At 40.2% G+C, this 14,059-nt stretch overlaps 1 protein-coding gene across 2 annotated transcripts in view; it reads right to left on the bottom strand.

The window, feature by feature from the left end:
- Positions 1–4,747: 4,747 nt before the first annotated feature.
- Positions 4,748–14,059, bottom strand: part of gpn1 (GPN-loop GTPase 1) — a 61,667-nt gene continuing 52,355 nt past the window's right edge. The window contains exons 10-13 of one of the 2 annotated variants that reach the window (XM_034184932.1): positions 12,281–12,320; positions 11,454–11,547; positions 5,063–5,161; positions 4,748–4,955 (exon numbers count right to left, since the gene is read on the bottom strand). In XM_034184932.1, the coding sequence (XP_034040823.1) occupies positions 4,846–4,955; positions 5,063–5,161; positions 11,454–11,547; positions 12,281–12,320 (343 nt within the window). In that variant the 3' untranslated portion in view covers positions 4,748–4,845. Of the gene's footprint in view, positions 4,956–5,062; positions 5,162–11,453; positions 11,591–12,280; positions 12,321–14,059 lie in introns of those variants that run through there. The other variant, XM_034184939.1, reaches the window with a different exon arrangement.

The following is a 14,059-nucleotide window of genomic DNA, read 5'->3' as shown; positions in this document are numbered from 1 at the left end:
GTCAGTATTTGCTTTCAACTCTCATATGCTGTGATTGGCAGATAAAAATAACAATCTTTGGGCCCTTCTGTTAGCTGCAAACTTTGCATTCATGCAGTCTGAAGATGCCTTCAGTGGATAACAGTGTCGACTGTGGTGCCGAGCACCAGTTTAAACCAGCTTGACGGCATGTGTCGTGTGTGAATGAGCAGCTCAAGCATCGTGACACTTTTTTGTTTCTGCTCGTGTCTGCAGCACACAGAGGGGGAGCGAGCAAACTGCAGACAGCCCTGTGGGCTGAATGTCAGCAGCATGATTCACTGTTGCTGGAGGTGGACCATCACACATGTTCACACTCTCAGCTCAAGGTAGCGCTCATCAATGAAGTCACCTGCCAAGGCAGTCATTTGGACCAAAAACCTGCTGGCTGTTGGGCAGCAGCTTCAAACCCAAAACGCAGCTGTGTAGCCAAACATTCAAGAATGTGACCAAATCAAATTGTTATAATTAACATTCATTCACAGTTCAGCAATCTTCTTCACATTTCATTCACCATGTTGTCCTCTTGCTGCTGTCTGCAGTCACCATGAATAGACTGCACTCATACTCTGACTGGCCCCAGCGTTTGTCGACAAAGAGTGAAAATTTGATTAACGTCGACCAGCGCTGAGATCCGCCAGACTACACAGGAACCAAGTCAACATCAGTCGGGCAATGCTGACAGTTCCCATTTTCTATACCTGCTTATTCCAATTAAAGGTCACAGTGGAGCTAGAGGGGATCCCATCGGTCATTGAGCAAGAGACACAGTACACCCCGGACAGGGCAGCTGGGCTACTGCAGGGCAACATATAGACAGACAAACTCATTCACACATAAGGTCAATTTAACGTTTCAAATTCACCTAAACTGCATGTCTTTGAAAATACAGCACCCAGTGGGAATCCATGCAAACACTGGGAGAACATGACAACTCCACAGAGAAAAGACTGGTTTAGAAGTGATCCCATAACCCACTTGCTGGGAGGCAACAGTGCCAGCCACAAAGCCACTGTGCTGCCCTGTATACAGTTTTCCTGTTTCAAGTAGAGAAGTAACATGGATCCTTGACCACGGTCAAGGCCAAAAACATGCTCCACAAAAATCATCAGTCAATCCCAAGCAATTGGAGCTGCCTTCTCAGTTCATTCTTACTCACTTACATTCTCCAGCAGGTGAACACTATTATGTCAGCATTCCATCTGGCCTGGGTTTGAGATGATTTTCATTGCCTTTTCAGTTGTTCTTTTATATTTACCTCGTGACTGTAGACCAATTTGGACAATAGAAGTTAGACCTTTTCTGGCTTCTTAAAGGTTTGGTACAGTAGTGTTCAGAATAATAGTAGTGCTATGTGACTAAAAAGATTAATCCAGGTTTTGAGTATATTTCTTATTGTTACATGGGAAACAAGGTACCAGTAGATTCAGTAGTTTCTCACAAATCCAACAAGACCAAGCATTCATGACATGCACACTCTTAAGGCTATGAAATTGGGCTATTAGTAAAAAAAAAAATAGGAAAGGGGGTGTTCACAGTAATAGTAGTATCTGCTGTTGACGCTACAAACTCAAACCTATTATGTTCAAACTGTTTTTTTTAGCAATCCTGTGAATCACTAAACTAGTATTTAGATGTATAACCACAGTTTTTCATGATTTCTTCACATCTGCGAGGCATTTTGTTGGTTTGGAACCAAGATTTTGCTTGTTTACTAGTGTGCTTGGGGTCATTGTCTTGTTGAAACACCCATTTCAAGGGCATGTCCTCTTCAGCATAAGGCAACATGACCTCTTCAAGTATTTTGACATATCCAAACTGATCGATGATACCTGGTATGTGATATATAGGCCCAACACCATAGTAGGAGAAACATGCCCATATCGTGATGCTTGCACCACCATGTTTCACTGTCTTCACTGTGAACTGTGGCTTGAATTCAGATTTTGGGGGTCGTCTCACAAACTGTCTGCGGCCCTTGGACTCAAAAAGAACAACTTTACTCTTATCAGTCCACAAAATATTCCTCCATTTTTCTTTAGGCAAATTGTAACCTCTTTTGCACGTCTTTTATTTAACAGAGGGACTTTGCGGGGGATTCTTGCAAATAAATTAGCTTCCCACAGGCGTCTTCTGTCACAGCACTTACAGGTAACTCCAGACTGTCTTTGATCATCCTGGAGCTGATCAATGGGTGAGCCTTTGCCATTCTGGTTATTCTTCTATCCATTTTGATGGTTGTTTTCCATTTTCTTCCACGCATCTCTGGTTTTTTTGTCCATTTTAAAACATTGGAGATCATTGTAGATGAACAGCCTACAATTTTTTGCACCTGCGTATACGTTTTCCCCTCTCCAATAAACTTTTTAATCAAACTACGTTGTTCTTCTGAACAATGTCTTGAACATCCCATTTTCCTCAGGCTTTCAAAGAGAAAAGCATGTTCAACAGATGCTGGCTTCATCCTTAAATAGGGGACACCTGATTTACACCTGTTTGTTCCACAAAATTGACGAACTCACTGACTGAATGCCACACTACTATTATTGTGAACACCCCCTTTTCTACTTTTTTTTACTAGTAGCCCAATTTCATAGCCTTAAGAGTGTGCATATCATGAATGCTTGGTGGTGTTGGATTTGTGAGAATCTACTGAATCTACTGGTACCTTGTTTCCCATGTAATAAGAAAAATACTCAAAACTTGGATTAATTTTTAGTCACATAGCACTGCTGTTATTCTGAACACTACTGTACATCATCCAGACGATTTTCTTTCATCCTAGCCAATGGTCAGCTGACATCTGATGGTTAACAGTGTGATGGTTTGAAGGTGACTGAAGGCACAGTTGCATGAAGGAACTCCAACATGCAATTTATCTGCAGTCCATTTGAAAAATAAAGTAAAAAATGGTTCTGACACAAATGTGACTTTGCTGTGTTGTCACTGCATACTTCACAATACACAAATATCTAATGTCAGACATGTAACATTAAATTGGACCAATAAATATCGTTTGAGTTGCATGCATTTTTTAGGCCAGCTAGCGTGGTTAGTTAACATGCATGCTATTTAATCATGACTGTGAAAAACAAAATTATATAATGTGGTTTAATTGGCAGTTTGATCACAACAGTGTATTTTGTTTTTTGTCGCTTTCTTCCATTGTCTGAAAAGGCCACAATATCGGGGTGGTTTGTGATCAGACATCAATTAGAATTTTCAAGTCAGAATTCGCTAATGTTTAAAGTGATACAGCTGGGATGCAAAAAAATAAATAAAAACAAAAAAAACCTGAATCTTTCCACAATCTCCTCCACCAAAAATTCAAGTCTTTTGTGGAACCAGTCAGTTTTGCTGTCAGCACAAATTGTCTACAGCATCTTCATTGTGTCACTGATTTGTTGTTAAATTTTCTGAAAGAACCAACTGCATTTAGTGAGTCAGCAGCTCTTCAGTCAACCACGCTGTCAATGAGTGTAGGCGATGGAACACCGAGTGCCAGCAGATGGTCGGCGGGAAGAGGAGGATCTGCAGCTCATTCACAGAGAGGACATGAATGGATGAAAGCTCAGGAAAGGTCTAATTTCTTGTGCAAAGCATTTGAGTCTTCATAGTGTCAGAATTTACACTTGAGTTGTCTGTCAGATTAACTTACACTTCAACCATTTACTAAAATTATGAACTTAATTTCATCTGTACTCATGAGAAAAATAAAAACAATGGTGGCGGCAGCAGCAGCAGCATAGTTTCGTGCCCAAGAAGTCAGCAATTGACCACACCGTGACTCAGTTTTTATTGAACACATGAATATGAAGAGTGGTTCTTTGCAGCCTGTGATGATTTTCTGTGCGTTTGCCTCGGTTGATCAGGATGCTTTGTACAGCTTCATGGTGGAGTGTAACACATGAACTTCTTAAAATTATGTTAGTTTGTACAGTTACTTTTGGCCTGTGAAAAACTGTGTGACTATATATAAAAATTGACTAATTCCAAAATGGTTAACTGACAGCAGGCTAAAAATATAACGCAATGCTAAAATACCCTTGGCCGTATAAGCATAAAAACAGCAATTATCTCTTTTCTGAATGCATTTAGAATTTCCTGTTTATCATTCTTTAAAATTGTTGCATTGATGCTGTGAAACACTGTAAAAACACAAAATAACTGTGTGGAAGATGCTATACCTACCCCCCGCCCACAAAAAGTCATTTTTCTAAGCAAACTGTCGCCAATAATGCAAAAAGCTTTGAGCTGTTTGTTGCCGTTCATGTACACACAAAGTAAACTGCCAACTCAGGTAAGTCAGGCCGATGTGGCAGCAGGTCAAGTCTAGACATCAGTTTTCCCAGCCACATGCTGCTTCCACGTTGAGGTCTCCTCACAGTGGAACACAGCCAAATTAACAAATAAAAACCAGATGGAGGTCCACGAGGAATCCAAATCAGAATCAGGAACCAGCTCAACTGACTACAGCGAGTGCACTCAGGCCCATCGGCCACAACTTGTGTTTGTAACAAGTAGTGTGCAGCCTGGGCAGGACTAACTCCTGATTACACAAAACAAAGCTAAAGATAATTTAAAGGTCGAGCAAGCATCGATCCACAAAATGTTGGAAGCAGACCCAGACTATAAAATGTGGGTCAGCTGTCAAAAAAGTGGCAAAGAATCAGAATTCTAAATGATTTTTATTCAGAAGATCTCGATTTCTTTTAATACTTCACAAAATGAAAAAAAAAATAGTAACAGTGCAATAGATCCCTCTTTTCTTTCTTTCCTTTTTTAGGAAGGTGGGTTGGGGAGGATGTGATTCCAGCAAGATCATGGTCACTGTTCATCTTCAGGCAACATGACCTTTCTGTTTCGAACCTGAACTACTTCTCGTCTCTCTTTCATGAAGTTACTGAAGGCGTCGCTCTCTTTGCTCTCCTCTGTAACTGGGGAGACAGAGAAAAAAAACATTTTTCACTTCCTTTGTTTTTAATCTCTCGTAAAACCAAACTGAAAATGATACGGAGGTGGTTCGAGTTTTTTTTTTACTCACGATTGTGATCTATGTCATCTGTGTCACTGTCCACTTCCTCTTCTTCGCCATCGTCAGGGTTACCACGTGTCATGATTAGATCACTGGGCCCAGCATCATCTACCAACAGAACAAGGGAGCAGGGGGCATAAGAGGGAGATTAAATTGGGAGAATCATTTAATCAATCTTAAGGGTACAGTACTGTTCAGAATAATAGTAGTGCTATGTGACTAAAAAGATACAAGGGAAACAAGGTACCAGTAGATTCAGTAGATTCTCACAAATCCAACAAGAACAAGCATTCATGATATGCACACTCTTAAGGCTATGAAATTGGGCTATTAGTAAAAAAAAAAAAAAAGTAGAAAAGGGGGTGTTCACAATAATAGTAGTGTGGCATTCAGTCAGTGAGTTCATCAATTCTGTGGAACAAACAGGTGTGAATCAGGTGTCCCCTATTTAAGGATGAAGCCAGCACCTGTTGAACATGCTTTTCTCTTTGAAAGCCTGAGGAAAATGGGATGTTCAAGACACTGTTCATAAGAACAGCGTAGTTTGGTTAAAAACTTGATTGGAGAGGGGAAAACTTATACGCAGGTGCAAAAGATTATAGGCTGTTCATCTACAATGAGCTCCTATGCTTTAAAATGGACAAAAAAAACCCAGAGACGCGTGGAAGAAAATGGAAAACAACCATCAAAATGGATAGAAGAATAACCAGAATGGCAAAGGCTCACCCATTGTTCAGCTCCAGGATGATCAAAGACAGTCTGGAGTTACCTGTAAGTGCTGTGACAGTTAGAAGACGCCTGTGGGAAACTAATTTATTTGCAAGAATCCCCCGCAAAGTCCCTCTGTTAAATAAAAGACATGTGCAGAAGAGGTTACAATTTGCCAAAGAACACATCAACTGGCCTAAAGAGAAATGGAGGAATATTTTATGGACTGATGAGAGTAAAATTGTTCTTTTTGGGTCCAAGGGCCGCAGACAGTTTGTGAGACGACCCCCAAACTCTGAATTCAAGCCACAGTTCACAGTGAAGACAGTGAAGCATGGTGGTGCAAGCATCATGATATGGGCATGTTTCTCCTACTATGGTGTTGGGCCTATATATCACATACCAGGTATCATGGATCAGTTTGGATATGTCAAAATACTTGAAGAGGTCATGTTACCTTATGCTGAAGAGGACATGCCCTTGAAATGGGTGTTTCAACAAGACAATGACCCCAAGCACACTAGTAAACGAGCAAAATCTTGGTATCCAAACCAACAAAATTAATGCCTCGCAGATATGAAGAAATCATGAAAAACTGTGGTTATACAACTAAATACTAGTTTAGTGATTCACAGGATTGGGAAAAAGCAGTTTGAACATAATAGTTTTGAGTTTTTAGCGTCAACAGCAGATGCTGCTATTATTGTGAACTCCCCCTTTTCTACCTTTTTTTTTTACTAATAGCCCAATTTCATAGCCTTAAGAGTGTGCATGTCATGAATGCTTGGTCTTGTTGGATTTGTGAGAATCTACTTAATCTACTGGTACCTTGTTTCCCATGTAACAATAAGAAATATACTCAAAACCTAGATTAATCTTTTTAGTCACACAGCACTACTATTACTCTGAACACTACTGTATGTGCTCATGGAGTTGTGGGGTGATTTTGTGTTGTAGACTGTGGGAAGAAATTAAACAATTAAAAATTTCATACAGTTTGAAGAGGTGAGAGGTACAGAAATAAAGAAGGGTATGTCAAGCATACTGATGACAATGATAATAATTAATAATGGCTGATAGTTAGTGATCTGTCCCGAATAACACCCCCACAATTCTTGTCATAGTGACTTGTTTTTGTAGTAATAACTGTGTGATTCTTGATCTGGAGTGAAATCAAAGTGTGTGTGAGGAAAAAGCTCCGCCAACCACAGACGGGATATATGCACCGCCGGCTTATGCTCCGCTCACGGTTGGCAGTGGACTTGGCAGTGATAATCAGGTTGACAAAGAACTGGAAAAACATGTTGATTCGCCACATCACCAAAGTAGAACTGGTGAACTCTCAGGGACAATGACCAATGAACAAGTCTACAAAATGGCAACAACAGAAACTGCATTACTGAATCATGTTAAGGTGCGAAATGAGCCGAAATGAGGGTGGTGCGTGACGTTTGTGGAAGATTTTTTGACAGCCAAAAACATGCTCCACGAATATCATGAATATCACGCACCAACATGCACTATTAAGAAACCTATTCAGATGCGTTAAGTCACATTAAGAAGGTCAGGAATGTGCCAAGAATGACATTCTTAACGCGTCTTGCCTACGAGGTCTATTAGAAAAGTATCCGACCTTATTATTTTTTTCAAAAACCATATGGATTTGAATCACGTGTGATTGCGTCAGACAAGCTTGAACCCTCGTGCGCATGCGTGAGTTTTTCCACGCCTGTCGGTTGCATCATTCACCTGTGAGCAGGCTTTGAGTGAGGAGTGGTCCACCCCCTCGGCGGATTTTCATTGTCAGGAAATGGCGGAATGATTTGGGCTTTTTTTCCATCAGAATTTTTTCAGAAACTGTTAGAGACTGGCAGCTGGAAACCATTCGAAAAATTTATCTGGCTTTCGGTGAAAATTTTACGGGCTTCACAGAGAATAAGGACTGTTACTACAGCTTTAAGGACGGCTTTAAGGACGCTCGGCGCGCCGCAAACCACTGGATCATTTCTAAACGGATGGCTCTGTGGAACCGGGACCGTCGTGTGCACTTTCTCTGGTTATCACAAGAGCTGGACATCAACCATTTTCCGGCAGATTTCACTTTTAACAAGAGATTTTGTCATGGAAAGCTGCGTGGAGGCTTCGCGCGTAACAACCGATTTGCTGATGGAGTGAGACAAGGGAACACCTCCGTTTTGGTCTCACAGGACGGCTTTGAGATGGCGTTCAGACAGCTGTTGGTGGTTTTTACATTGAGTGATTATCCGAGAAATTGTGGATGTGCCTGGACATGCCAGAACATGTCCCGTGAGGCTTCATCATGGCGTTGCTTTGCGCCATGCGGCACCGCCGCGATGCGCGAAGCCTCCGCTCCTCTTTCCATGACAAAAACTCCTGTAACAGTGGAATGTGCCATTCATTTCCAAACTGGACGCTGTGTTTTATCCGGGACGTCGTCTGACTAGCACAGGAATTGTGAAAAGACGTGGACATCAGCACTTTTTCGGCACATTGAGACAGACATGCGGAGGAATTCCACGCGTCACGGCGGTGCCGCATGGCGCAAAGCAACGCCGTGATGAAGCCTCACGGGACATGTTCTGGCATGTCCAGGCACATCCACAATTTCTCGGATAATCACTCGATGGAAAAACCACTGACAGCTGTCTGAATGCCATTCCATGACAAAATCTCTTGTTAAAAGTGAAATCTGCCGGAAAATGGTTGATGTCCAGCTCTTGTGATAACCAGAGAAAGTGCACACGACGGTCCCAGCTCCACAGAGCCATCCGTTTAGAAATGATCCGGTGGTTTGTGGCTCTCGATGGCGGCACGGAGCGCGGCGCGCCAAGCGACCTTAAAGCTGTAGTAACAGTCCTTATTCTCTGTGAAGCCCGTAAAATTTTCACCAAAAACCATCTGAATTTCTCGAATGGTATCCACTTTGATGTCCCTCAGTTTCTGAAAAAATTTTGATCAAGCAAAGCGGCAGTCTCTGAGCCATTTCTAAACAATGAAAAAACGATGAGAGGGGTGGACCACTCCTCACTCAAAGCCTGCTCACAGGCGAATGACGCAACCGACAGGCGTGGAAAAACTCACGCATGCGCACGAGGGTTCAAGCTTGTCTGACGCAATCACACGTGATTCAAATCCATATGGTTTTTGAAAAAAATAATAAGGACGGATACTTTTCTAATAGACCTCGTATGTGTAAACGCACCATTAAATGATGACAGGAAGACAGAGAATATGCTGGTTTGACAACATCATGGTGTGAAGTGGCTTATTGAGAACTAGACTACAAGAGACAGCGGGTGTAGGATGGCACCGATCCATCAAACATCCATGATGCCACAATGGCATAATGCATGGGTTAAATTTTCATCTGACTGAAATTTTTTCCTGGCAAAAATCAATGCCAGCATTTCCCTAAAATGTGGCGTAGTGGGGGCACACACTCTTTTTTCCTCAATAAATACAATAAACACATTATACAGCATACAAATCTATTCTACATAGCCTCTAAGGAGAGACAGACAAAGCATAAAAAGAATGCAAAACTTGAACATAAGGTACATAAAAGGGTGGTGGGGGGCGGGGTGTAGTCTTGATTCTGGGGGGTCTGAGATGCTCCCCCAGAACATTTTTTAAAAGAGCAAGTCAAATTTTGTATATTCTGGTGAATTTTAATGGGTATGAAATGCTCTGAAACAAAGAAAACTCTCTTCAAACTATGGCGGTCTGGGGGATCTCCCACAGAAATTTTTTAAAAGAGCAAGTCAAATTTTGCATATTCTAGTGGATTTTAATGGGTATGAAGTCCTCTGAAACAAAGAAAACTCACTTCAAAACTGTCAAGTAAAAATTCTTTGTCTTCTGTAGTATTTTGATCTGTTCTAATTCGGTGAATGCACGAAATAGGTGCTGTGTCACTGGCTGTACAGTCAATAAAATACAAAATTAGGGCCTAAAGCAACTGACAACGTTGTTCTGTGTGCACATAGTAACACTGTCACCAGTTTTGAAAATGTATGTGCACTGAGAAACTCAAAACTGGCGTATTAACCATTTTTTTTGTTGTTTGTTTGTTTTTTTTACTTACATGTGAGTTTTGCCATTATTTTTTGAAGTGAGTTATTATTAAAAGGCCTTTGTCACGCAACATCAACGTTTGAGTTTGTAATAAAGTTATGTTATATTCTCGTCAAAAACATACTTGGAGTAGTGTTTTGTTTTATTTTGCACATACATACATCACCGACACACCAGAGATTTTCATCAGGTTTCACTCGATTATGAGCATTTTTAGATGCCTACAGCAACTATCTCAACCACTGACAACATATTACAGCAAGAGTCCACAAAAGTATTTTAAAGGCCTGACTAAGTTTTCTTGTGTAAAAACACAGCTTAGATGTGGTTTGACCAAAACAAATTGTCATTAAAGTTAAATAAAACAGGGATGAAGTGGAGGTTTAAGAGTCACTAGGTGTTCACAGGAAACTTATTTATTTCTATATTTATTTATTAATGTTCATTGTTAGTTGGTTTTACCTTTTCTGTTGTGTTTTGTTTTATAAGGTTCTTTTTGTCTGTTTCTCAAAAATTGTATTGTAGCAATATTAGTTATTATTACTTTTGTTGTTGTTGCTATTATTATTAATATATAAATAAAAAAAATTACAATTCATAATACATTTGACTCTCTTACAACAAACGCTAAGCCATTAATTATTTATTATACAGAAAACAAAAGCACACAAACTGTGCTGAGATGCGAACAGCTTAATGCTAACTTTAACATTGTAAACGCCATAGACATGATAATGCGTTAGCATCGGTCCCGTTTTTAAGTTATAAAATACATCCATCAACTGTTTTAGAAGACCATAACAGGTCAGTTTCATATAAAAAAAGGTAAATATTACTCACAGACATATGCTCTTTAGGGTTTTAGCAGGGGAAAATTAAGAAAAAAGTGAAATAATACAACAAACTATCGAAACAGTGAGTCAGATCATTGCTTCATTGGTTCGAAGCAAAGCCACATCCCGCTCTACTTGGGGAAGGTCTGCTAATGTTCTCACGAAGACAGGGAGGAGAAAGACCGTGGCTCATGGCAAGTAGGAAACAGCGAAGAGGAGTGAAAATTCACACAGTCCCTTCCTCCCCAGTGCAGCGCCATACACGCTGACATTGCTGCTTTGATTAGCACAGAATGGGATGTTGCTTTGACAGTGAGACTATCACGGCCCCAAAACACCCATGACACCACGTGCGCACGCGTATATGGTGTTAAATTTTCCAAATGACGGAAATCTGTCGTGGTGACGGAGAACTTTAACCCATGGCATAATGACATGAAATGAAATGTACCAACATCACTACTGCTTCTGTTAGAAAGTCTCCATATATAGTGAGTGCAACTTACCTGCTGCTTTACCTCTAAATGCAATGCATTATGGCACATAAACGCACATCGGCAAGGAAAATGCATGTCTATGCTCCCAGTGTTTATCCATCTGAGTGACTTAATTTTATTATTGCCCATTGGACTGTCTTGTTGGCCAGTATTCACACCAAAGGCCCATCAATCCGTAGGCCTTTTGAAATTATGGTTTTATGGTTCAGTGTTTGATTTTTCAAAAACAATGTGGCATTTCATTGTGTAATTAACACCAAGCCGTACCTGCAGAGGGCACTGTCGGTGTGATGTCGACAGCTCCCATGTCCTTTCTGAGCTTCTCCAGTTGTTGCTGCTGCTTTATGCTCTGGGCCTCCTCCTAAAAATCCAACAAGGTCCATAAAAACGGTTAAAAAGCACAACCACACAGAACAACTACAGAACATAGAGAGACAAGACCTGAACTCAGACACACAAATTACTGTCAAAATTGGAGTGCAAGACTCCAAGTTACTGTCTAAAATGCAGGACTTAAATAGATGAAGACCAGTTCTGGAGGTGTCTGACATGGCACTAAAAGCTGATTAGCCAATTCAGGTGTGCTCAGCCAATGAAGCACTAATAAACATTTGACTCAGTCAATCAGCTGTGGGTAGAGGAGGTAGATACAGAAGATGTGCAGATTAGGTTAGTCCTTCCTGAGGACCAGAAATGGGAACCACTGGTGTAAAGTTTCTTTGAAATCTGTTACGGATTAAAAAGTTGACCTTAAAAGACTTAGAGATGTCCAGAGAGGATGATTATTTAGACCCCCCAACATGTGTACGTGGAGATACAATTAATCACATATTTGTGACTATAGTATAATGATAGAACCTCATGACAAAGACTAAGTCATTACAACAGAGGGAAAAACTTCCATCAAGGACATAAGAAAGCAGTCGATTCTGACAGAATTCCTTGAAAATTTGAACAGAATTTTAAGAATTATGGAAATATTGAAAAGCTTTACTGATTATATGAATCTAGATGTAATCTGATTCATATAAAGAATGGTTAGAACAATGCACTGGGTCATTTTTCATCAAAGGGAAACACGCATTCACACTCACCAGCTGTTTGTGGAGTCGTTCATATTCAGGTCGATACTCCCTGTGGAAGGCAGAAAAGCAGCGTTCAACACTTGATACCACAAAACTGTTCCCGCTATGTAACAACATATGATAACAACAGGTCTCTGTCTGTCCATCTCCACATAAAAAGTATGCTGCTCCCTTGTTTTCACTGAGGGTCACCACAGCAGATCCAAAGTGGAGCTGCGTGTTGATTTGACACAAGTTTCACACCGGATGCCCTTTCTGATGCAACTCAACATTGCACGGCGAAATGGGTCAGGGGTGGGGTTTGAACCGGTGCAACAGTAAGTACATCACCTCGGGGGGGTGGGGGATAAATTGGGAGTCTGGGAAACTTCTACACTTCATAGGAAAAAAAAAAAAAAGCCAAACATAAAAAAACCAAGCAATTCAACCTTGACAATAGAGGCACAGGGCTAATTTGCAAGAAAATATTGCAGCAGTAAAAGACTAGTGACGCCAGAAACGCCACCTACCAAATACTGACAGCAAGACAACCAACATACCGACGGCTGCCAGTGCTACCCGTCAGCTTCCATGGCAGTGAAATGCCTGGGTGGCAGAATTCTTGTGTTGTTAGCAAGACCTTTTGGCCTGTGACCTTGAACTCATGTTCAAAGTCATCAATCTGACATTGATTGAAGTATAAAACTGTTACACCTTTACTCTAAAACTGGTGACCCTAGGCATGGGTGCAAGCAACTGAAGTTTTTTGTGAGTGGACGAAATTTTGAAAAAATGGTGCAATTTGGTACATTCTGAGAGCACTTTGGTCAGTTTTTCTTGGTTTAAAACATAGTGGTATTTGACTCTTATATGGCAACAAAATATGGCTCAACTCTTGATTTCATTAAAATGTATTTACTATCTTGTATGTATTGTCTGTAATAAGTTTCCACAAATGGACTGTTTGTCTGCATTAACTGATTTTAATTCTGCTTTCATTGTTTTCATTCTACATTTATCAAATTCTAAGTGTGTCTTAAAAACAAATCAATAATTGCACCCTTTCTGCTTTTAGTAAATAATACACTTAAAGATGTGATAACTATTGCCAATGAAAAGTGTTTTGCCACTTGTAAATCATTTAAAACTGATGCAGTATAGTTAAAAAAAAATTAAATTAAAATTAACAAAAGGCCACCACCAGATCAATACCACATATTAATGCCACATACCACCACCAGACCTACTGAATTCTAAATAAAGTGTTGTGAAATGCCATCACCAGAATGCACCAATTTTAAATGTCATTAGCTGGAATATAAATAATAAAAATCATAACCTATGAATATACCTATACAGTATTTAGCACAGTGCTTTCATTTTACCTCAAAATATTTTATTTTACAAAATATATCTCATTTTTTTAATGGTTTATCTATTAAAGAGTAAAAACTGAAAGAAATCAATTGTAAGGCCTGAAAGAAGTTTCTGTAGGATGAATTTTTGCCATAAGGTCAAGTGAGAAGGGGAAGTGTTAGCTTTTAAAATACTTGAAAGACACTGGACTCATCGAGAGGATTTAGTACTGCTATAATGGACTGATGCAGAAGGTGGGAGCAAAGCAACAATAAGGATGCCAGTTGCTGTTAAAGGCCACAGAAGAGAGGTGTTTGATTTACTGCACAGGGTCACATTTTGAGAGGAGCAGTGATGCCGGTAACGCGTTACTTAGTAACACGTTACACTAATCTGACCACTTTTTTTAGTAACGAGTAATCTAACGCGTTAATCTTTCCAAATCAGTAATCA

Source organism: Thalassophryne amazonica, chromosome 2 (assembly GCF_902500255.1).
Source record: "Thalassophryne amazonica chromosome 2, fThaAma1.1, whole genome shotgun sequence".
NCBI classification, from domain to species: Eukaryota; Metazoa; Chordata; class Actinopteri; order Batrachoidiformes; family Batrachoididae; genus Thalassophryne; species Thalassophryne amazonica.
Note: the sequence above shows the minus strand (reverse complement) of the source record. Positions and strands in the feature narration are given on the sequence as shown.